Source organism: Ruditapes philippinarum, unplaced genomic scaffold (assembly GCF_026571515.1).
Source record: "Ruditapes philippinarum isolate M1 unplaced genomic scaffold, ASM2657151v2 ctg2040_1_1_1_1, whole genome shotgun sequence".
NCBI classification, from domain to species: Eukaryota; Metazoa; Mollusca; class Bivalvia; order Venerida; family Veneridae; genus Ruditapes; species Ruditapes philippinarum.
Genome location: NW_026853506.1, coordinates 159,119 through 183,826, shown reverse-complemented (window position 1 = coordinate 183,826; position 24,708 = coordinate 159,119). Strand labels below are relative to the sequence as shown.

The following is a 24,708-nucleotide window of genomic DNA, read 5'->3' as shown; positions in this document are numbered from 1 at the left end:
AATTCTTTCAAACGCCTTGTACCTTCTAGATTAAGATGTAAACCACCGTCTTTTATAGCATAATACTCACGACGGGGCAAGCCACATTTAAGAAAGGGTTTGAAAGTTCTAATGAAAATAACATTTCTTGATTTGCATAGTAGAACCAATTTATTGTTTAAATTTTTAACCCTATTACCAGTAGTATCAAAATCTATAGGGCGGGGAATAATTGCAGATACAAAAATGCTTCCAGAAGATTGTTGACGAACATTGGAAATCAAATCGTTAAAAGATGAGATAATCTCATCTTCTGAACGAGGGCCAGTTACATCATTGGTACCAACATGTAAAATGACATAAGCAGATCTAAGATCAACTTGACCTTGTGAAATACGAAAACTTAACCTTGAAATATTAATTCCAGGAAAGGCTGTTATTGAGTATCCCAAATACCTGACACATTTCTGGCAATGGAGTCTGAGACAATTGTACACTTTCGAAGTGGTGGATGAGCTACATGTTCTGAAAACATACAAAGAACAGTTTATTAATGACTATATTTAAATCAAACATAAAAAACATGAGAAATATCCTTCATAATTTTACACTTATCTTCAATGGATAGTGAAATATAACGTTTATAAACGTCAGAATGCCAATCTCCAAGAATTTGAATTTCATCTGAACTAATATTATTCTTAAAGGCAAGGGTAGCAAAACCACGCCTAAATGAATGAGAGGAATATAATGATGAGTCAAACCCAAGATCATTTAAAACCTGACGCAATTTATTTTGAAATAAATAATAAGTTACCGGTTTACCATTAGGTAAAAGAAATAAAGCATCTGCAGATTTCCCAGGAATGACCTTTAACATGTTATCATATGCAGTAACCGGACACAAACAAGAGCCTGGTAACTTTAATAGAGGAGTCTGTAAAAGACGTTCTCCAAACTGAATTGTTTTGGTCCAATTCATAGTAACTATTAAATCACCATGAACACGAGTAACATCAGACCTAATCAAACATTTATGATTAATTAAATCTTTAAGTGTAGTTGGAACTAAATTTGACTTTCGTGCCAACAGAAAAAATGCAAATAAAAATAAACACCAAAAAACTAAGTTTTCTGGATCTTTAAAATTCAACGTCAAATAAATCTTAGAAAGAATAAAAGGAGTTATAGGTTGAGCTTGTTTTACACAATGACATTTCAATCGGGAAATTCCACGAAGAGTGAAATTTATCAAAAAAGTATTCATTTCATTCAAATTATAACCCAATAACTGATGAACAGTTCTTACACCACTTAAATAATTTCGAATACTAGCCACAGATTTAAAAGATCTACTAAGAAATTGGGAATATAACTGAATTGTTTCAGTTGAAGCAGGTAAATAACAGAAATTGAAATACAAACAAAATAATATAAATGATTCCCATTGAATTTTTAAATTTTTTCTACTATTTTCTGCATATGCTGAAATATTAGACAGTTTTAAATCTGTCTTGAGAGCCTTCAATTGCAGATCTGCAAAATAAACCAGAAGACAAAAAAAATTACCAGTCATTAACAAAAGCAAAATCTTGCTGTAACACCTCATAATGATCTAAATGAAAACCAGATGTTAACCGAAAAAATTCATCTTGAAATTTTTTGTGTTGATACCAACGAGATAAGCAATCAGATATACGATTGTCCGTACTAGATAAATGTACAGCTCTGATCTCACATTCAGTTTTGGCCGTCAAAAAACAAAATTCTCCTAAACCATCTTGCAAAATAGGGCATCTAGCTTTGCCAGAATTTAAAACTGAACAAACAACTTCATTATCACAATTAACAATTATTTTCTTACCCTTGAATTCAGGAGACCACAGTCTTAGGGCCAGAATAATACCAAGTAACTCGAGAACAGCTATTGAGTAATTTTGACCTAGTATGTTATCAGGGAAATTTGAGTGAAAATACTTCCCTTTGAAAAAACCACCACAGCCTGTAAGACAGGAATCCGTCGAAAAAATTGCATCAGGTCTTGACCAATTTTCATATAACAAAATAGACACTCCATTATATTCTTGCAAAAATTTATGCCACCATAAAATATCTTTTTTAACTTCTGATGGAATTATAACATAAACATGAGGAAGATAATTATACAATTCTTTAAGCCAATTTATGAGTCTACTTATAAAAATTCTGCTTGACCGCACACAAGAAGCCACAAAATTTAATTTACCAATAAGAGACTGTATTTCTCTTAGCGTTGCCTCTGTTTTAATTAACCATACTTTAATTAAATTTTTGATTTCAATTAAACGCTCCGGTGTTACTTCCATTGTCATAGAATTTGTATTAAATAGAACACCCAAGAAAGTCATTACTTCTGAAGGTGTACAAGCTTTATTCACAGATTCAATAAAACCACATTTACTAAGAATTTGTCCTAAACAATCATATGCAAAAGGAGCATTATTTTTTGTTTCAGCCCCTGCTAAATCATCAAGATAATTGAGAATACAAAAACCTATCTTATACATAATAAAGGCTATTGCATTCGTAACCCTTTGACATATCTGAGCAGCTGACCTAAGCCCCATGCTTAGAACAGTGTCACAAAAAATATGTTTTTTCCAACAAAAAGCCACCAGATTATAGTTGCTAGGACAAATACTGATTTGTCTGTAAGCTTTTCTCAAATCCTTTTTAAACAAAAGACAACCTTGACCTTTTGATTTTATTAAATGAACAAAATCATCAATTCGAGGAAAAACTAAATCAACACGTTCACCCAAATAACAATCTTTATTAATAAAATCATTCACAGCCTGACCTTTGGGCATACTTAAATCTAAAATAATCCTTCTTTCTTCAGTATCCTTTTTTGGAACTGAATTCAATGGAGAAATTTTTAACTCAGAAGTAAAGGGATTTTTCTTAAAAGGGCCTATAATACATGAATCAGCACTTTCTTTACCTAAATAATTATTAATATCATTTGGATAATCATTAGCGCCAGAATGATTCTTGTACTTCTAAGAATCCAAATGATCAAAATGGAAACCTGTATCAATAAAACCAATCGGAAAACCATATTTCAAAAGATCACAAACTAACAAATCCCTATAATCCGTACCTAACATACGTCTCATAAATTCAGTATTGATTTTATCATTAACCTGAATTTTGCAACCTTCATAATTATAAAGACCAGATTGGCGTACCTTCTCATGAATAAAAACTTTATCATAAATAAACATCAAATCTTTTTTAGTGACATTACAAATGTTACATTTAACTGAATGTTTACAAATAGTATTTTCAATAACTGCTGAATAAACAATATTATAACCCTGTGTTTTACAAAATTTTGGAAAAAATAGATCTACAACATTTTCATTAATTGTCACATTTTTTTTAAGATGATCATATCTATCCACAAGTCAATTTGTGGAATACGGGCATGAACTTGAACATTCTGGATGTTCCAACTTGACCTTATCTTTTATCCAACAAGATGCACAGATATGTTGAGATAATCTTGCAATGCCCTTAACAACAGTAATATGAGGCGCTTTTTGCTGACATTTATTTCTTTGAAATTGACTACAGAACCAAACTCTTTCTGTAGTAACACTAGTATCTGATCTACTTTTTTCAGTCTTATGACGAACATTCATTGATTTTTTGTTAACATTACTCACATGACTAGATAAAATTGCCGATTCAACATATTGATACGAATCTCCCCATTTAAGATGGCCTAGTTCAATCTCTCTTAAAACAGCTGCGTACAAATTCTTAACAACTACAAAGTCATTGGAAGAACAAAGATACATAAGTTTCTTTAATAACTCAAGTCTAGCCTTACGTTCAGAAGCTTGCATAGACGGGGATGAAATAATTTCTAATTCCCCTGCAACAAACAAATTCCATTCTAATTTGTCAAATGTAATTGAGCTAGTGACATATTCAAATCTTAGACTGGATTGAGGATACTGTTGTCTACTGACTACTTTATCCCCAGCCTTAGCCAAAATACCAGACCTAATTTTATTCTTCCAATAATGAAAAGTATCAACATCAGAATCTTCTGATGAACTTAAACAATTAGACACCTTTTTCTTCATATTCTTTGATATCTTATTCAAACTTTCATCACTGCAAGTGTCTGAATCTGAATGAGAAAAAATATCCAAACCAATTTTACTAATTTTCGACTTTGCTTTCCTTCGTAGATCTGTGTTTTTTCTCAAGTCATTAAGCGTAACATGCTCAATATCTACATTTTTACTTGAATCATCAATAACTGGTTTTTTACTAGAATACAAATTGATACCTCGTACGATCTCACCTCTTAATTTTTTAACGTCCTGTTTCTTCTGTTCAATTTGTTTTCTCAATACGTCTGCTTCGGATAACTGTTCCTTAAGAACCCGTTCTTCTTGTTGTAAGGCGCTCAGCTCCTTCTTCATCTGAATGATACCAGAATCAGTCTGACGACTCTTACTATTCAAGTCTGTATCCCCAGAAAATTCATCATCCTCGTGAAAACTGACATTTTTAGCGGAAGCGGAAGTTGGCAACAAGGTCGCTTGCGTAGTTTCCTCGGAAAACAATTTAATATCTTCCATGTGTTCCTCTGTCCAGAAGGATTCCTGGTCTTCATCTCCGAATCCGTCATTTAACAATTTATAGTCCACTCTTTTACCTCTAGAAGGTAATATTTTTTTCTTCTCCAGTTCCTTGGACGCCATGTTAGTCCCAAAATACAAACAGCTTACGCGGCACGAAGTACCGAAATACAAACAGCTTACGCGGCACGAAGTACCGAAATAAAGTTTATTCGTATTCAACGAAATATTATTTACTGAATACGAAAACTCCTCTTGGTATGCACTATAAAATCCTGATGAATAAAACACCAGTCCATAAATCAAATAAAATACCAACATATGTGGAACAATTCTGTAAAATAACTTTCAATAAATTTGTGTAAAATAGAATTTTCAACATGTGATCTTCTTGTCAAACGAATACAAAAATGGACCAAAAAGGCAGAAGCGCAAGCGACAAAAAAGTTTACCGCCAAAAATATAGGCGACCAATAGAAAGTTGTTTACTGCCTACGTAATGCATAAATTAAAATCCACCAATGAAAAAGAGTTTTTAAAAAGGTCAAATTCATTCAACCTTATAATTAAGTTATTTTAGTTCAAAATAAACAAAATGACTATAAAAATGAAACAACGAAGGAATGCAGCATAAAGCCTACATGTCCACTTTAATGAACTAATTATAACTAACTAAATCAGAAGTATATAATTATTTATACTATTTCTATAATGATCGAAAATGTGCTATATATGAAATAAATTCGTGTGAGGATTTTTTTCTTCATCTATATTCAAACTGAAGATAATTTCACGATGTGTTAACTACCAATAAAAATTGAATGTATTCGAAACGTGTTGCTCCACGTATATTTCAAATGTTATTGAATTGTACCCACCTTTTAAGAAATATGAGAAAATGTTAAACTTATTTATTGTTTCCTTTATTAATTAGATCTAGTTTAAATGATAAAGCATTTTCAAGAATCAAAACATTTTGTTGACCGAAATCAAAGAAAATAACATTTCAATCTCAAATGAGCCATAAAACTAATAAAATTTAAATTAAAGTTGTGAACGATTTACCTGCTGTAAAATATATTCCATCATTTTTACTAAAAGCTGTTTCTATTGTAGTTCAACAGTTCAAAGAAAGTTAAAACATATGTATGTTATATGTTCTCTAACAATTTTTAGACGAAATGTTGAAATATCATATTTATAACGAAACTTAAATAAAAGTGTTATGTTACTTTTGTTTTGCGTTGTTAAAGTCTTATTTTTATTTTTTTGTTGGAATTTTGATAACTTCTTAAAACAATAAGCATAATAATTTATTAAAAGCACAGACCTTCATAATCTTTTAAAAGTAACTGAATCAATATCACAAACGATATATGCCTTTATTTTACAACTTAGTTTACCATTGTTCACGGAAATAACAATTATGCATAGAACAAGAACATGTTTTTGTCGTTTTATTTTAGAAGGGAATGTATGTCTTTTTCTTGTTTGTTTGTTTGTCGTTTTTATCCGAAGATTTGTAATACTTATAAAGTAAACTCCTGTTAATTTCGTAGCAATACAAAGACGTAAGCTAAGAGCGAGGAAGGACAACATGTCGCCAGCTTTAGTCCCGTTTAACTTGCCTTATCAATCATTTTATTGTACGTATTGCATCTATATTCAGTTTTTTTCGTCTTTCATAAACATACACGAGTTCCTTAGAATATTTCTATAACAGTAGCCAAGGAGATTACGTAAAGACATATTCCCTGAAGGACATGAATAAATAGAACATGCAATCTGTTTCAATAATATGATTTATTATAATTACGTCTGGTTTTCTCTATACAAATCAGGCGAACAGTTAAAAATTAATTATTCAAGAATTAATGACAATGAAACAAATATGTATAACAAATAATAATCTAAAACAAATACGTGGTAATTGTAAGACTATTGTTCAAGAACTGCAGTATAAGGGTCACCGTGCCCTTCAATTAACCAAGTAAATAACCTATTTTTTATCAATCGAATAATATAAAATCAGTATTTCCTTCATTAATTGTTTAAAGTATCTCCTTAAATATTGTCTACGTTCATGATTAAACAGTAAACTTAGAAATGAGTTTAAGTTATTTAATAAATTCTATTCACTTTCATATACATGTATATGATTAATATCAAGATAAATCAAATATAACCAATAAACTCTGTATTCAATAATAATGTTTAAGAATACAACTAAAAAGGCAGGCGCATATTTTATTGCTTAAAGTAAATATCAGTTAAATTACAAAAAAATAGTCATGCGACATGAGACAATCTTGTTTTGCAACAAAAAAATATACACTAAAAGTCATTTGGCTTGAGTATATTATATTTTAGATCTAAATTGTGTGTTGTCGTTTTTTTTACTTTGTGGAAACCATTTATTGTTCAATAAATTTATGTGCTAGGGGGGCATGGACGGTAACTTACAATTACCACTCATGTCCGTGAACAGGCTCAATCAACCCAAGCAAGCAGCATATTCAATGAAGTCATGTCGGGCTTTATTTAGGGATTTTGTTTGTCTAACAATGTTTAAATTATGGGACAAGATGCAAACCACAATTTGTGAACTAGTAATTGTGCACGATATGCTTATCTGATTTGAACATAACAGTTCTAAACAGTCAACAGAATAGAATACGTAAAATGTTGACAATGGTTATTTTGAGAATCAGTCAAAACATGCGCTTCTGATTGGCAATTAGCACACCCTTAACAAAAACATAAATATAACACTTTTATTTTGCTTTTAAAATTAAGCTGATGATGCACTTCTTCCATGTCATAGTCAGATATATGCAAATGAGAATACATTAAATACACATCGTTCATTTGATATCATTTCTTAGAAATCATTCAATTTAAAATCCATAACAATTATCAGAGGTCAAATATTGTTCATTTGAGACACTTTGACATTGTACAGCTGTTCTAAATCAGATTATATAGATACTGGACAAAGTCTTCAGGGTCTATTTTCGTTGAAATGTTAAAACCTAGTGTTTAGAAATCCTTTGAAGTTCTAATCTACATTGTATTAATAAATTATAGTGCCTCTTTTTCCAAAAATTCAAGAAACAAAAATAAATAAAAACAAGAACGTGTTTGTTAAACACAAATGCCCCCGGCTCAGATTCTTGTCAGTAGCAATATTTCAAAAAATGTTTACCCATTCACTCAGTTATGGACAAAATAATTGCCAAAAAATTGTAAACACAAGTTATATAGCTTGACAAAGTCATGGCATTTTGTAATTGTAAAAAATATAAGTTGCCAAGTCATTGCTCTGACTTGTGAAGTTGAAAAATATTCAACTCTATCCAAAAGAAGAATACCATGTAAGTTATCTTCCTACCAAATATGAAATACATCTGTCAATAAATAAAGGCTGTATGGGCAAAAGTGTAAAAATCTATTTTAAGCACTGGTGACCTTTACCCAACTGACCGCTTACTCCATCCAAAGGAAGGATACCATGCAAGTTATCTTCCTTCCAAATATGAAATAATCTGTCAATAAATAAAAGCTGTATGGGCAAAAGTGTAAAAATCTCTTTTTAGCACAAGTGACATTGACCTACTGATCCCTACCCCAAACTAAATGATGAATACCATGCAAGTTATCTTCCTACCAATTATAAAATATATCTGTCACTTAATAACGGCTGTATGAGCAAATGTGTAAAACTCTATTTTTAGCACTGGTGACCTTGACCTAACTGACCACTAACTCCATCAAAGTTTATGTTTCTATCAATTATAAATAACATCTATCTATAGAATAAGGTCAATACACCTGTAAAAATGTAAAATTCTATCTTTGACATTGGTGACCTTGACATTGGTGACCTTGACATTGGTAACATATGACCCCTTACTACACCCAAAGAAGGAGGACCTCCCTTGCCATGTTTGTATTAAACTAAGACATCAACTAAAAAATAAAGGGTGTATGAGCAAAAATGTTTATATTTATTTTTTAAACCAGTGACCTTGACCTTGACCCTAGAGACCGCTTACTCCACAAAAAATTAGAGGACCATCAAAGGTATCCACCTACTAAATATGAAAGATATCATTAAAGCAATTACTAACAGGAGAAATTTAAGATAAATCCAACTTGCCGAAATAGGTAAACCAGACAAGGCCCTATTTTCAAAGTGAAAAAAGGGAAATAACTAGGAAATATGGATGACACAGTTATATAACTTGGCAATATCATGAACTTTGTATTGATAAGTAAGTGTGGAAATTATAAAGCCATTAGTATAGATATAACTTAAGATATTTCCAACTTGCCGTTTTTGATTAACCATTATTCATTTTCTAAGTGCTGAAAAGGGCAACAACTTGATAAAAGCCAGAGTTATGTAACTTGTTGGAAAAATCCAACTTGCCGTTCTAGGTTAACCTCGTACGGACAGACGGACAGACCGACGGACGGACGGTTCAATTACTATATGCCCGGGGGCATAAAAAAGTTAAATATTTAAAATAACAAATTAGAAAAAAACACATAAATTTACATTTTAAAAGCGATATAATTTCAAAACAAACATGTAAGACATTGTATTATAAATCAACTTCTGTTTATCAATTAAGTTCTGAATATGGCAATGAAAATGTAAGGAGTTGGCATTTTGCTATAAATCAAAAAGAAATATTAATGGCAACTTTGAAGAAAAAAAGTTTAATATGAGCGAAAAATTACCTGCCTTGAAATAATATTGCTTTCACGATTTATCCAAACGAAATAAAGTACTAAAACGTTAAAAATACTCTAAAGCTTTTTTATATCAAATGAATAAACAGGTATTTCAAAAGTGTTCCTCACTTCTTCTTACAGTTGTTTACAACAATGATAGATTACACTTCAACGAATATCGACAAGCATTTGCTCAAAGATGTCTTCAATGAGCACTACAATTGTACTATAAGCTGGATACAGAGCTATTGCACTAATGTTATAACATTCGTTGCAATTTATCGTTTTATAGATTCAAAAAAGGACCTAATCTTGAAAATAAATTACGTAAGACTTAAAAAATATTTCGCCGCTCACTTAAAAGCTTCTCTCTCTGACACTACGTACATGACAATCATTAACACTTGATGATAAAACGTTATGTTAAGACATATAAGAAAACCATATAATATCAATAATGCCATAACCATACGAGTTCATTCACCACATACGTCGACTATTTTATATGACTATATAAATATACACGTATACTATTAAAAACATGAAACACAGTGTTTATCATAAAAAGTATGACTCTTAACAAGTTCTCAATTACTTGTGATATTCTTTGTTTAATTGTAACCCTACATTTACCCAAGACAATAACACTTAAATTGATCAAAGCTATTTTTGCAGTGAGGTCTAAAATGATTTTTTTTCAGGAAATATAAAACAGATTGAGAACACTAAAAGTTATGATATTTAAGAATAAACAACATCGTGATTATGATCAGATTCTATCTAACCATGCTGACATTTTTATGATTCTTATCGTTTTGGGAGCCCTTTCAGTTTCTAATAATAGCAGCGTACATGGTCTCGTAAAGCGGTACTCATTGGCATATGGGTTGATTTGATTTATTTTTATCGATTTTAGACATATTTGTTCTAAACACAAACTCAAGTCAGTTGTTTTATCTGGGCAAGTTATCAATAGGCGTCAATGGAAGGGAGAGTGAACTGCTCCAGTGATTAAAAGTAAACAAAGTCACAGGTTTTTCTCAATATTCAATACAATTCGTGGCATTATTTCCAATTTAAAACAGTTTTGAAAGGCTGAGAATGTATCAAATAACGATATGTCATGACACTTGATATCCGGAAAACATTTTTCATCAGAGATTGGAAAAAATTCAAAACTCTTGTCAACTCATGTTATAAGAGGAACTTTTTTCTTAACATGAAATCGTTTGCAAATTCAAATAAACGAACGAACGTGTCCATTTACATGAGAAGCAACTAAAGAGCCTCCAAATTAAATGCGATGCAGCAATAATTAAAATAACATTGAAAACGTACAGTAATTGTTAACTATATTTGTTAAGATTAATTGAACCATAAACAAAATATGCATCACTTTATACGTATTTGTAATTAACATTAATTCAATATGCATTTATCATACAACTGATAAGAACGAATAAACAATTTTATCATATCATATAATTTGTATCCCAAACCCGACAAAAATGATATAATTATATAAATGCTAGCTTGTTTAATTAAATGTATTGCCTAGTTAAACTCAAATTGACGGCTTGATAAACATATTGATGAAGCTAAATCAATGTCATTATCAGCTATGTAAGATGTGTTATCATCTATGATGAAAGAAGCTGGTGTTCCATTTGATTGCATTTCATCTGCAATCAGTATTTTTTATTTGTCTCATCGCCTTTGCACACAAACATGAGTATGAACCAAGCTAACATGTCAAATGTATTGCAATCAGCTAAAATATACCGGTCCAATCTTTCGTCAGAATAAGCAAAGCACTCATTATATAATTTGTAAATGCATTAATGCTGCTTTATATGATGTTACAATGTTATAAATTACATAATACAACAAGTGATAATTGTGTGCAACAAAGAACGAACTCTGACAGTGCATGCCATCCTACTCATGTAATAAACTGTATAAAAATTATTTTGTTGACAAAGATTTTCTTTCACTAAAATTAAATTTAGAAAATAAAATAAAATTGGTCATAGCAATCAGGAATACCATGCATTCTTGCACCTGGAAGCGTCAACATATACTACTCATACGATATCTGCAGACCAAGATTTGCCCTCTGATCATGGTCTCCCCAGTTTTTTCTGCTACTCTGACAGTAAGTTCATCATTGTGAATTAATGGTTGTAAGATCCCATGTCGATTTAATGTAATTTGCTGGTTAAGGTTAAAAAGGGACGGATAACAGCTAAGCAAGTTTAGAGCAAGTTGTTTTGTATTTGGGGTACCCATTACAGTCTATCCGTAGTTTAATTTGTCAATCTTCAATTGTGTTTATTGCATATATGTAGTTTATTTTTGAAATTGGACGACCTTAAAGGTTGTCTTTTTGAATTCATTAGAACATGTCCTCAGGGCGGAAGGATGAGGATTACATGTACTACTCGTCAGTCAGCAGACAGAACTTTATTTTAAATTATATGATTTGTTTAATGTTCTTGTAATATGAAAACGTACAAACGAATTACATACACGTATCCATCCTATTACATGTACTATATTTGATAACACAAGCGACTCCAATTCAAGGTTAGGTCAATAGAACAGATGTATTTTTACTGGCTATCATAAATCAAAACACGATATGCATATATTGCATATATTCTTCATGACCTTGGGAATAATTTAAAAACAATAAGAAGCAAATCACTTGTTTATAACAAAACATTCTTAAATCGATATACAGATAAATGCGTTCACATAGAGACAGAAAAGTCATGAATTTACAATAATACATTTGTATTTTGATGTTTTCGGTGAATAACATATCTTAATTTGAACTCCCGTCCTTGATTGTTAATCCTATTTAACCATGAAATACTAAAATGAACTCCAAATACCTTTATAATGTAACGAATATTTAAGTCTATTTGCTTACAATATTGTATTATTAAGCTTGCATATCAACGATAAAGCAAAGCTATAAACTTTTCAGGTAAACAAATATAGCGTCAGGTTAACCTGACTGTTCTTGTTAGCGGATTATATTCTCTTTTACACCTTGCTTTTAATGTCTGTGAAGAAGAAAGATAGGTAGTTATGTTCTTTCTTTTATATTTTCATAATAAGCTTATAATTATTTTCAGACTATGGCAGATGAATGTCAGACCACCGGGTGTTTGCGCTAATGCCATTTGCCTTCTATTTTGTAATGATTATCAAATTCATTAATAATGTACCAAAACAATAATAACAATGTGTTTGTCTGAGCGACCTTACAATTACTAAGACACTTACTGCATGGTATATTTAAAATGTCACAAAGAATGTAGTTCAATGCTTAACATTTCTTATATGAAAATAAACAGATCTTTTTTTTTGTTGAGTTTTGTGATGATATTAAAAGTATGAGAATAAAAAAGGAAAATATAAGCAAATCGTCCTTTATGATACAGACATACTTTCGTAAATCATTATGATATAATACGCATTCGAGTGATTTATATATCATTTAGTTCCGTCTTCCACAATTTTCTAACCAGGGAACATATACACGAATCTCAGAATGTACTTTTAAAATAATCAAACTGAATAATAGAGGAAGGTACGTTAAGACATATTCCTTGAGGGCCATGAATAAATCAAACATGCAATCTGTTTCAATAATAAGATTTATTATCATTCTGTCTGGGTTTGTCTCTATGCATAAGACAAACAGTTAGAAATACTTCAGTTTTGGAGAATATGCAATATAATTAATGATAACACAACTAAAAGATGTATCAAATAACAATTCTTTGTTTTATTTGTAGATAGCAATATGAAAATGGTAATTTTGGTTGATCTTGATAAAAGTCATATCTCGAATTAGAATTTCCTTTATTATTTTATTTTTAATATGTCCTTAAGTATTTGTCTTAATTCGCAGCTAAACAGTTAATTTTCATCTACATTTTGGTGGTTACTTTTATCTAACCGTTTAAATTGATAAATGTTTGATATCTAAATATAACAACAAATTTAGACAGTCAAATTAGTATAATTCGGATAAAATACGGCTTTCCGAGCATACGCTATTTTCTTAACAATACTCACACTGATTATAAAACAATATAATTACACAGTTCATCATACTCATTCTTACTTATTTGATAATGAATTATTTACGTCGTACATACATATATAAAAGATATAATTGCTCATTACAATGGAGACAAATGATATTCATTAACTTTGCCTAAAACTACAAAATCCTAACTGTTGCAATATCCTTTTTATTAACCTTGTTCATTTATTAAAGTAGAAAGAAAACAGTCCGTCCATGCCCAGGAACGCCAACATAATACTATGATTTAAAATTGTGAAATTGGAATTTAGCAACATCCGCAGATTTGTTTGAACATGAAATATTTTTCTTTAACATATCTGATGATGAAAATTCAGTTAAGAAACACCCGTAAATGTAGCTTAAAATAAGAACACATTAAAACATAAACTTTTAAATAGCTGTGCATTATTTTATGGTAAAAAAATTCAAACGTGAATAGTCGCAGGAAGAAGATTGACATACCTTTTACTTCATATACGAATCTGGGAATATTGTTTATTGGTTAAATGCATTAAAATGTTTAGGTCAAATGCCGTTCACTGATATTTTTGTCTTTGAGCAGCTGTTCTTAATCGGCTTACGTATATGGCTAGACAAATCTACAGGCCTTATTTTGCTTGTGAATGTTAGTATTATGAATATTACAAGTTCTTAGTAAAGGGCTGGTTGCAAAACGACTTGAACAATTCTAATATTTCATATTATTTTTTTGTATATATTTACTTCAAATTATGTCCCATTTTTTATTATACCTTGTTCCGAAGTTACATATAGACTTAAGCCAGGTTTATGTGACATGCCAATCCATAGGTATAAATGAATGAACAAGTGAGTGTCAAAATAAGATTTCATTTTGCCATAATTCCTTTTAATATAAAAATTTATTTCACATTAACAATAAACAATGCATGGATTCAAAAAAATGTACTATTTGATGTATGTTAAGACCACCAATCCTTGTGCAAAATTTCAGATCATTCGCTCACTTCGTTGTAAATTGTAAAAACATGACCCAAAATGAAAAGCGTTTAAACACTTTTCACTCAAATTATGCTAAGAAAAGCATAAAATACGACTTTCAATTTATTTCAAAGTATATTTCTTAACGAGCTTTGCATACATTTCTGTTTAAAGTGCCCCAGCTCATTTATGTAAGAAATTCAAATGTTATGTTTTAGGCTTTTAAACCTCAATGGAGTCCCTTTAAGCTAAAAAAAAGAAATCAACAATTGAAGAGACATGTTAAGTCAACAAGAAAAGACAAGAAATTGAAATAATACGTGCATGTATGTACGTTGAGCAACAATATAGATTCGATTGATATATTCGTATAGTTATATTCAACAACAACTATTATTAAAACGATTCCTGGACGTGTAAGGTTGTATTTCTACAAATAAAGAAAAACTGAATCTTTAAATTATGAATATATTATATTAATCTATTATAAAACAAATATAATTACTTTTATATAATTAATTAGTTCTTACCTTTACCTTTCTTGAAATGTTATTCCTTTCGTAGTGTATCTGAAAGTAAAAAAATAAATAAATATAACTCCGGTAAACAAGATAAATAAACAGATATTACAAACGTCTCCCCAACTTATTAAACAGTTGTTTACAACAAGAACAGATAACACTTCAGCAGATATCGGCAATCATTTGTTCAGACATGTCATCAATACTGTTACAGTTGAGCAAACGAATAATATACATAGGTTGCTATAAAATGCATTGGTATTGAAGGGACTCAATGGAAGTTGTTTGTCAAGACGGAACAAGACATATTTTTAAGTGATTTGTGTACCAAATGATTTAGGTCTGGACCTAAAACTTGTGTGCATATATCAAGTCTCACTTGACTGTGGAAAATTGAATTGGACCAAAAAATTATCAATTTTCAATTTTCTTTCTCACTACAATTCTTTGTTATCATTTGCATTTTTTCCAGTTTTAAGTTTTCACTTAATATTTCAAGGAACTGGACATTTTATGTTTAAAGTCCTTTTGGGCCTCCGTGGTGGAGTACCATTGATAATTGTTTTAGATTATCATCTGAAACATCTCGTGTAATCAAATATTACTTTAAAAAAGATTTCAGTTTATTTAAATCAAGCGGACGTCTGCTATATATGAAACAAAATATTGTTGAAAAACAAATGTGATATCTCTGCGAATAACTATAACACAAAACGCAGACTATAATTTAAGAAAATACCACAGATTGAATCAATTTTAAGACTTATAAATTTTATAATAACGACCTGCATATAGCCGATTTATATTGAAGGTCTTAGACTACGTCAAAAAGAAGATAAGAATGTGACTTAAATTGCAAAGTTACTGGAATCTAGACAACGTAGAATAAGTAAAAAGGAGGCTTTGAGATTGAAATAACGGCAAAATTGACAATTTTGAAAAAATCTGTCTTACTTAGCCTGTCAATCGCCGGTAATGGTTTATGCAAGCTAATGTCTACTTTTCCCTTGAACTGGCTTTTGCCTAATTAAACGTTTTAATCTAAAAAATCAAAACAATTTAATTTGAACAGAAAAAGACACGTAGCAAGAATGAGTATTGAACAGCTAACATAAATATCATAATAATGATCTTGCTTGCTTTATCATTGATCAAATTAATTCAGCGTTCAATGCGTAAATTTTTGAATATGAGGCAGAACTTATTTCAAGGCTCATTTATCAGAAATTACTATGGTCCATATCGTTTAACATTATGCCATAACTTATCGTTTTAAATAGATATATCGGTAAAACATACGGTATCTGAATATCTAGCAGGCAATATATAAACTGAGAATTACCCAGAAGAACGCGCAAATTGCAACATTTAATGTCCGTTACCAAGGGATTATAGATTTGATCAGAAGATATGTTACGCAACATTAACCCTTTTATTCTAGAAAAAAAAGAAAAAAAGAGAATCCCTAAAGAACGCCCAACATGGCAAAATTGTAAATGTTGCAGGTACGGTTTGATTGAGTCTGTTTATGAATGGTAGCGGTAAATGCAATATGCAGGCTACCGGTTAGGCCCCACAAGCACCGACTGAAGCAGAATTTAACATTTAACATATTTAACATGAACTGGTAAACTTTTTATTTTGAACATCCACAGATGTACTGAAATTTGTTCAAATGAATAACAAAAACAATAAATAGATAAAACATGTAAAATAAAGCTACAGATAACATTTGATAGTTGGCTTATCGTTATACATGTTTAAATGTAAATCTAATGAACGAATCATGAAATCATGTCTGTTATTACATTTGAAGATACCAAACACTTATATGTGCGGATAAAAATATTAATCCTAAATAAGACTTGTTTAGTTTGTTTCCTGTTTTTATACTTCACAACAGCAGGTGTCAAGTGCTGTGTGGCAGCTGTAAAAAGTTGCCTCGTACTTCACTTCAGTGTTGTTATATTTTTCTGGTCCTTCGGGATCATTCTTGCCAGCACTATTAAGTGTTAAGAATTGAGTACCGCTTAAGCCGGTGCTAGGGGGGTGAGGGATGTTGCACATATTCATTATCATTCATGTGCAGACTCAATCAAACTGAGTCTGCAATTCTTATGTAATTTTGTTGTGATAATGCTTCCAAGGGATCACTTTGTCTAGATTTTTGTATTGTACACTTATGACATGAATACACCAAGTGGCAAGTACTTTTAAATGGTACATGGCTTTTGTGTAAATGCCTTACACTATTCTATACCAAATTACCATTTTAAGTACGAAAAACTTTAAAAAGAAAAACAAAAAACGATCGAGTAGATGGTGAAGCATTAATTTATGATTTCTATTTATAGAAAATTTTGTCGGATTATACTAAAAGAACCCCAGGTCTTGCACATCATAAGTAGGTGTGTTCAGTAAATAATTGCTTTTAAATCCATCAAGAAAATTGATCATTTCATTATCAAAGAAACTAATCAATATTTAAGCATTAGAGCAAATGTTAAATCAAGCGTTATTCATATACAAAAATACTTATTAAAAACTTAATTTTCTGGTAACAAATTAACATTCTATATTTAACATAATACCAGTAATAGTTAATATTTTGAATTTTATTTTAGCTGTAAGTTGTTAACTTTACAACAAACAAACAAATTAAAAAAGAAAGAAATTAGTTTCCAAGCGAATGTCCACCAAACTCTGCAGTCTCGGTTTGATTAAGCCTGTCCATGGACGGTAATGGTATATGCAAGCTACTGTTGAACTCCACTAGCACCGGCGCTTAAAAAGTGTTTAATATTTTAAAACATATTAAATTATATTATCTATGTTTCCTATTACTTTAATTTAAATAATTATAGTCATAAAGACGGAATATTCTGGAATTCGTTTGAGATAGCGGTTACACTATTATCCTTTCCTAGCTATTAAAGTAACCCACATTTTAAGAATTTTTAACTTTAATTTAAACATTTATTTTTCCTTATTTATGTACTCATGCATTGTAACTAAAATGTGTTTGTTCTATATTCAGTAAAAAATGTTATCAACACTGATTAAAAAGGCCATTAAAGCCAAATATATAATTGAGGCCATTTCAAGACATATTCCCTCAGGGTTACCTTGAATATATCGATCATGCAAATTGTAGGAAATATGTGATTTATTTAATTATCTGTCTGAGAGTAGATGTATCAACTGAATTTATGCCTTAGTAGTTATGTTTTATATACATGTATAATCTATGTATAATTATGTTATAAATTAAACATAGTTCGTCATTACATTAATGCATAACAATTATCCGGTCAACGTTTAATTGGAGAAAACTGCACTGTTCGTTGTCTGTTATTTTGCTTTTATCATGTAATCATGGGTTTTTAAGGCTTATTTTACTGAAATTAAAAGTCTGTTTTTCTTTCAATCAAAATGTTGCTACAAAAATGCTACGATGACTTTAAGTGGATAATATCAATTTCAAATGTCATGAGTTTGAAGCAATTCACTTTTTATCTTTAAAATCATGAGAACTTCAATTTTGGGCAAATTATTCGTTATATAGCAAAATGATGTGTAAATTATATGCTGCATTCTTTGTAAGAAGTGACACAAACTATTTTTTTTCCTAACATCGAAACACATAAAAAATGATATTATAATTATTTTAAACGATATATAAATACAACTTTTATAATCAATCACGCATCATTATTTACTGTTGTCATCTTTCAAATATTATCAGATGTTTTTATTTTTGACATTGAAGAACAACCGCAAGCACGGACAAAATGTGCTATTCCTATTCATAACTTATTTGGCATCCTTTATTATTCATGAAAAAGAAACCTTTATTCGGAATCACTTAAGATGTATCTGTAACTTAACCAATTTAGTTATGTTTGTCCTTAACATTTGTGCTTGAACTTTCTATTTTGTGGCAAAATTTCTGTCAGTCATTTTATGTTATTGTATGGCATACTATTAAATCACAGAATCGCCCACATTTTGGCAACGGTTTCTTGGAAGTTTTTGTCGCTTTCTCAACATTAGAAATTTCTCTTGCACTCCCTAAGTCTCTAAAGAATTATGTTTTATGAAATACACTAAATTTGTCTTATATTCTGGACTTTTTTAAGTTAGCCCAGAAACGATGATAGTAAAACATGTATATAAACAGTCATAATTTACATATATTACATGCTAAAATCACGGCATCACTTTACAATCTGTATATGAAACTATGGTGTTTCATATACCTTTTACATCGTGATATAGATAATATCGTATTAAACACCGGCATAGACACCCCTGAACAAAGTAATGTACCTTATCGTAATATCAATTGCTTGCTGGATCCTGTAAAATGATTATTTTGACATATATTGCACAATTTCTAACAATTATATATCATATAAAAACAACTTATTTTAAGCAAGTAACGTCAACTTTGAATGAATGTAAAGATTAAGTCCTTAGAGGTTACAAAGAATGTCTAAAATTCGTACAAATATTGAGGGTTAATTCGTGATATTTTATGTTTTCTATCAAAATGAAAATAAATATTTAAAAACATGCAATAAATTTAAGTTCTTACTAGATGGATAAGCTTTTAGAATGTACCTTTCAAACCATATGCATATTTTGTAAATAAAGTAGATGATGAAACAATAAATTTCCTGTTAGCACGTGAGTGCTTCCACATAACATCACGAACAATTGTTTATTTGCTGTTTGTTTTGTCTACAATCTAACAATGAAATCGCGTGATCTAAAGAGATTGGTGCGTGTAGATGTGCTATTTTCCATTTCATTTATGAAAGAGATTAAGTAGATCTTATTGAAACAACAAGTCCATCATAAAAGGAATAAAAGGAAATGACATAACAGTAAAAGTTCAAATGAATACAATTATCAGAGATAAATGTTTTATTATATATCAGACCATATTATTTTCTACAATAAATGAATGTATCACATGCAGAAATACGATCAAACATAAAAAGACCTAAATAACACCAAACTGTGATCAGAAAAAAGTAGTGTATGTTTTAAAGATGTACTTGTTTAAAAGGTGTACTATGCTCATCCTTGAATAAAATATTGTAATAATTGTTTGTGTGAAAGATGTATTTTGCTTATCCTAGAGTAAAATATTTTAATCACAAATATTTCTTGAACTCTATTAAATTCTTACTGAATATGTATGTCTTATCTGAATTAAAGAATGAATTAAATACTTATGAAAAGATGCATTTCCTATTTCATGTCTTAGACTAGTAAAATTGGTCTTTTCTTTAAACAAAATCTGCAACATTTTAATGTAACTATATTTGCTTATTGTGACCAACTATAGCGTGTAGAATTTTAAACGAATTAACATATCTACTGTGTTAAGTCAATACATATTTATTTTTTACATTAACAAAGAGACTGTGTAGCAATAATCAATATTTTTTTAATATCAAATTTGAGTATAGAATATCTGTGAGCCAATAACGTTATGGTTGAATATATATAGTTGTTTACTTAAAACATAAGTATACTCGCACAATTGATGTATTTATAAAGGAGGATCTTGATTTATCACCTCTATTTGGCTGTCATGAAATTTGGTAGAATAGAATCAATGTTTCTGATAGTCTTTAACAGTTTCTATTATTATGTCATTTATTATGACATTAGATTAAATAACTATTGTTTGTGGTTCAATCATTTATAAAGAACACGATATTAAACACGATGAAATGCATTCAGGAAGCTGTACATGCTTAGCTATTTGTATATTTCACAGAAAGTAAATGGAGAAAGCATAGTGCTTCTGTGCTTGATTGTCTTATTTTTTCCATGGATTGACTTTATTGAAATTATAAAAACATCAATTTGTTTATTTCATGGCAAGTAAAAATATGCTAAATTCATCCTTTACATAATATTCTTGAGCTCTAATGTGTATTTTAAAATCAATTCTACGTGTATTGTGTTTCTTCAATTGTATTTAAAAAGATACATGAAAATAAAATATTTGTATTCAATATATCCACATTTGTATTTTATAAATAAACATATCTATACAATTATTTCTATTTAATCAGTCTATGATTTTTCGTAAAAATCGCACCAATCAATTAATACTAAATATAACATACAATTTAGCATTTCATCTCTATTTCAATAACATTGAAAAACCTACAACATTTTATTTGAACATGTAATTTACCTGTCAATTATTTAATCTTTTGAAACATATTTCAAGAAAGCGAATAGCTGTTGGAAATACAAATTTATGTCCCAGCACCTTTTCATAATGCGATATATCATTTAACCTATATGATACATTGTATGATATATTTTTGAGCGCAAGAATTATGTTTACAATTTATGTATGACGTTTTATTACGTTATGATATCTGAATACTATATACTACTTTAATCAAATTACAAAAAACAAATCACATACAAACAAAATCTTTAGGATTTAAGTAAATTAAATACTATAGTACATTGAAATATAGATAACGCTTCGAAAACAATGCTTCTACATGAATGAAGGCTATGTTTAACTTTTTACTAGCGGAATATTATCTTATCACAAAAAACGTCTTATAATTAAATTTTGATTTTTAAACATATTTTACTATCATATAATATATCTTGAAATAACAACAATACAAGCTGTTACAATTTACATCAAATCAGAAATTAATTTCCTGTTGAATTATACAACTTGATGCTTTTTATTTTACCGGAAATAAAACATGTTGTTACAATTTGTAAAGAAACTATTTTATTATGCAATTTATGTGCTTTTAATATTTTTTGTGTGAATAAAGCAATTTAAGCGATATTTCGTGAATGATTTACTGTGCAATTGGGAAATACCAAAGGTATAAGCTTTAAAGATAATAGAAGCTTATATTCATCACATGAAAAGTAATTTTTGTCAGATCTAATGATAATTAGTCATAATTATTATGAATAATATATTATATTGTTAACTTATTGTTACATATTGTAAAAACTTCATACTGTTATTATATAATTGTAAACTAATTGTTATAAATGTATAAAATAATTGTTAAAGTCACACTGATACATAGTACAAATTTATTGTAGTTATATATTGTTTTCTTATCATACTATTACATGCACATGTTCCTATCTAATTATTATGTTTTTTAACTTATTTTATTAACGCAGTCAGGGCAGTTTTTGCTTCTGTTGACTACTTTTTGGTAATTTTCATGGATTGTAAGTGCCGATTGCAGTATGTTCATTGCTTTACTTGTTCATCTCACAATATGTTACTCTTAAATAAATTTCAAAAAGTTTAAAGAGAATTAAGATGAATCTGGAGACGTGCTGCTTTAATATTGTAAACTCATTGTTATTCATATCTACATATGTAATAATTTAATCAATTATTACCCAATTCTTATATATTGCTGTACATTCAATGTTCCATATAAAAATAGTACAATTGTGTATGTAACGCACAGGCAATAGAGATATTTACAAAATCATTTGAGCACATCCAAGCCTTTGCGGTTTAAGCATATTTCAGAATTACTCGTGCAATGATTTTTCAACTAACAACTAATTGCTCTTTCACTTACATTACAATTGATAAAATTGACAACATGGGACATAATGTTTCACGTCTGGTTGTATTTGAAATAAAACATTTATACACTTGGCTTCACTTGTTTTCAGTGTAGTACAACCATTACCGTTTTTTATAAAAAACGCAAGTTTAAATTTTAAAAAACATGCTATTAAATTGCATGTTATTGCTATTTTTGGGCTTTTTCTAATTTATATATTATATATATGTTATGAAGGCAAATGTTACATTCGTGTTTTTCATGCAAAAATGCAGTAAGCTTGTATGAAAGAATGATACTTATAATACTTTCTTTACAATTTTATTAAATTGATATCGTTGATAACACATCAAATAATGTCACATGCTCCTTCGATGAATGCCGGATAAAGGCACCATGATGTATAAGTGTAACTATTTAGTAAACATGTAGGTAAACTCTGAGTTAAGCTATAAACGCTTTGCCATCAAATGGACTTGTCCATCTTCAATCTGGTCGTTATTATTTGAGAGAAAACGCATTCAATGCTCAATTGACCGGATGGCAAACAGTGCTAAACATGTTCAGACGCCTGGGATATCCTGGCTGACCTTGGTCTGCCCTGGTCGAATTTATAGAAACTGTTTCCGTCAGTTGGCTTAAGCTTATGTTTGAAGTTACAGCAATAAAGACTTTCATTAGTATTCATGGTCACACAGCAAATATAAAATGACACAGCTTTAATCAGCAAATATTGATAATTCCATCATATAGAATTATATTATACACTTACGGGTTTTATTTCCGTCATAATAGTCATGACAAAATATCCAATAACGTGCAAAGTCTCAACAAGAAACAATGTACAAATTGAATAGTAAATATCTGTCAAAACTGCTAAAATAAATCATAAGAAATCTTCTTCAAATAAACTTGCAATCCTCGTCACATGTTGCTGTTTCTTTTGCTAAATGCATATCTTTTTATCACCTATTTGTTTATACTGTTATATGATGCTTTTATGTAGGAAAAATACTCTTGCTGTCAAATTATGTTAAATTCTTTTTTATTCGGTACCCACTTTTAAGACAATACCAAAATTGAAGCAAACGTTGTTAAGCAATTAAACGTACGAAGATATATTTTGTAAACTAGTATACTATATTATATCATTTAAGCTAAGTGTTTTGCTTTGTCATAAGTATGTCACTCTGTTAATCTGTTATGTAAACAAATGATTTTACAGAATATCATAAAAGATAGAATTGGCCTGACTATTGCAGTGATATAGAGACATTTGCCCTGAGGGACATGATTAACTTATCTAGCCAGCAGACTGCTGGGTTGGAATTAATTAACTTAATTTATCTGATTTATAAAAAATCTCAACGGAGATGTTAATGAGACAGTATATTAAATGTCCTTTAAAAATACACGTATTTGAAAACAACATCTTTTTAAGACATAAAATTATGGAAAGAAAAATTAATACTGCAATCAACTTAATGTTAAAGTGTGGCCTTAACATACAAGGAGTTGAGATAATTGAATCAGCTTGTAGCTTTCGGTTCAATCCACTTTATCATAAAATTGTATAAATTGTTCTGTCTGTTGGAAATATATTGTCACTTGATAAAAATAAATATGTTGAAACCAAATGTATAAAAGTGGCCTTAAAATGCAGATGACGATTTACCTATACCTTCATTTGACATAAATTTGTTTATTTCAGGATGTTATGGCTACATTTTAAAAGGACACTTGTAAATAGCATTCAAAAATATCTGATGAATACATTATTTTTATAAATTCAAACATTGAAAAAATCTATAAATTTTATGTGATACATTACAGGTATTTCACTCGTATGTTTTATGGCATTTCTGTCGACGTTTCCTTATCCTAAAGTGCATTTAAAAAGAACACATCTGTTGTTATCTAAACTAAAATACAAGGGCGAGGCAATGAATGTGTAAATAATTTTGTTTGAAGTTTTAAGACGTATTGTTCACCGCTATCCTTTGTTCTTTTATGATGGGCAAATCTTCTGGGCAATTTTGATAATTATATGTAATTCAGGCCATTACGAAAAGTATCATTCTGTTTATCTTTGTTTTGCCGTGGATTTAACGAAGGCTTACAAGGAGCACAAAGAAAATTCTCTTTATAAAATGTAGTAT

At 29.7% G+C, this 24,708-nt stretch overlaps 1 protein-coding gene across 1 annotated transcript; it reads right to left on the bottom strand.

Annotated features, from left to right (window-relative positions):
- Positions 1-415: 415 nt before the first annotated feature.
- On the bottom strand, positions 416-5,211 carry LOC132737084 (uncharacterized). Its single transcript, XM_060724321.1, has 2 exons — positions 4,340-5,211; positions 416-504 (listed from the first exon to the last, which is right to left on the bottom strand). The coding sequence occupies exons 1-2, from the start codon at positions 4,938-4,940 to the stop codon at positions 416-418; spliced, it is 690 nt and encodes a 229-aa protein (XP_060580304.1). The 5' UTR covers positions 4,941-5,211.
- Between the last annotated feature and the right edge of the window lie 19,497 nt (positions 5,212-24,708).

Bases quoted from the DNA above. Each gene is read 5' to 3' on its own strand.
- LOC132737084 (XM_060724321.1), bottom strand. From the start codon at position 4,940: ATGTTGGTATTTTATTTGATTTATGGACTGGTGTTTTATTCATCAGGA. The intron at 505-4,339 runs GTGAGATCGTAC...GTATGTTTTCAG, and splicing joins GGACGTTAAAAAATTAAGAG to AACATGTAGCTCATCCACCA.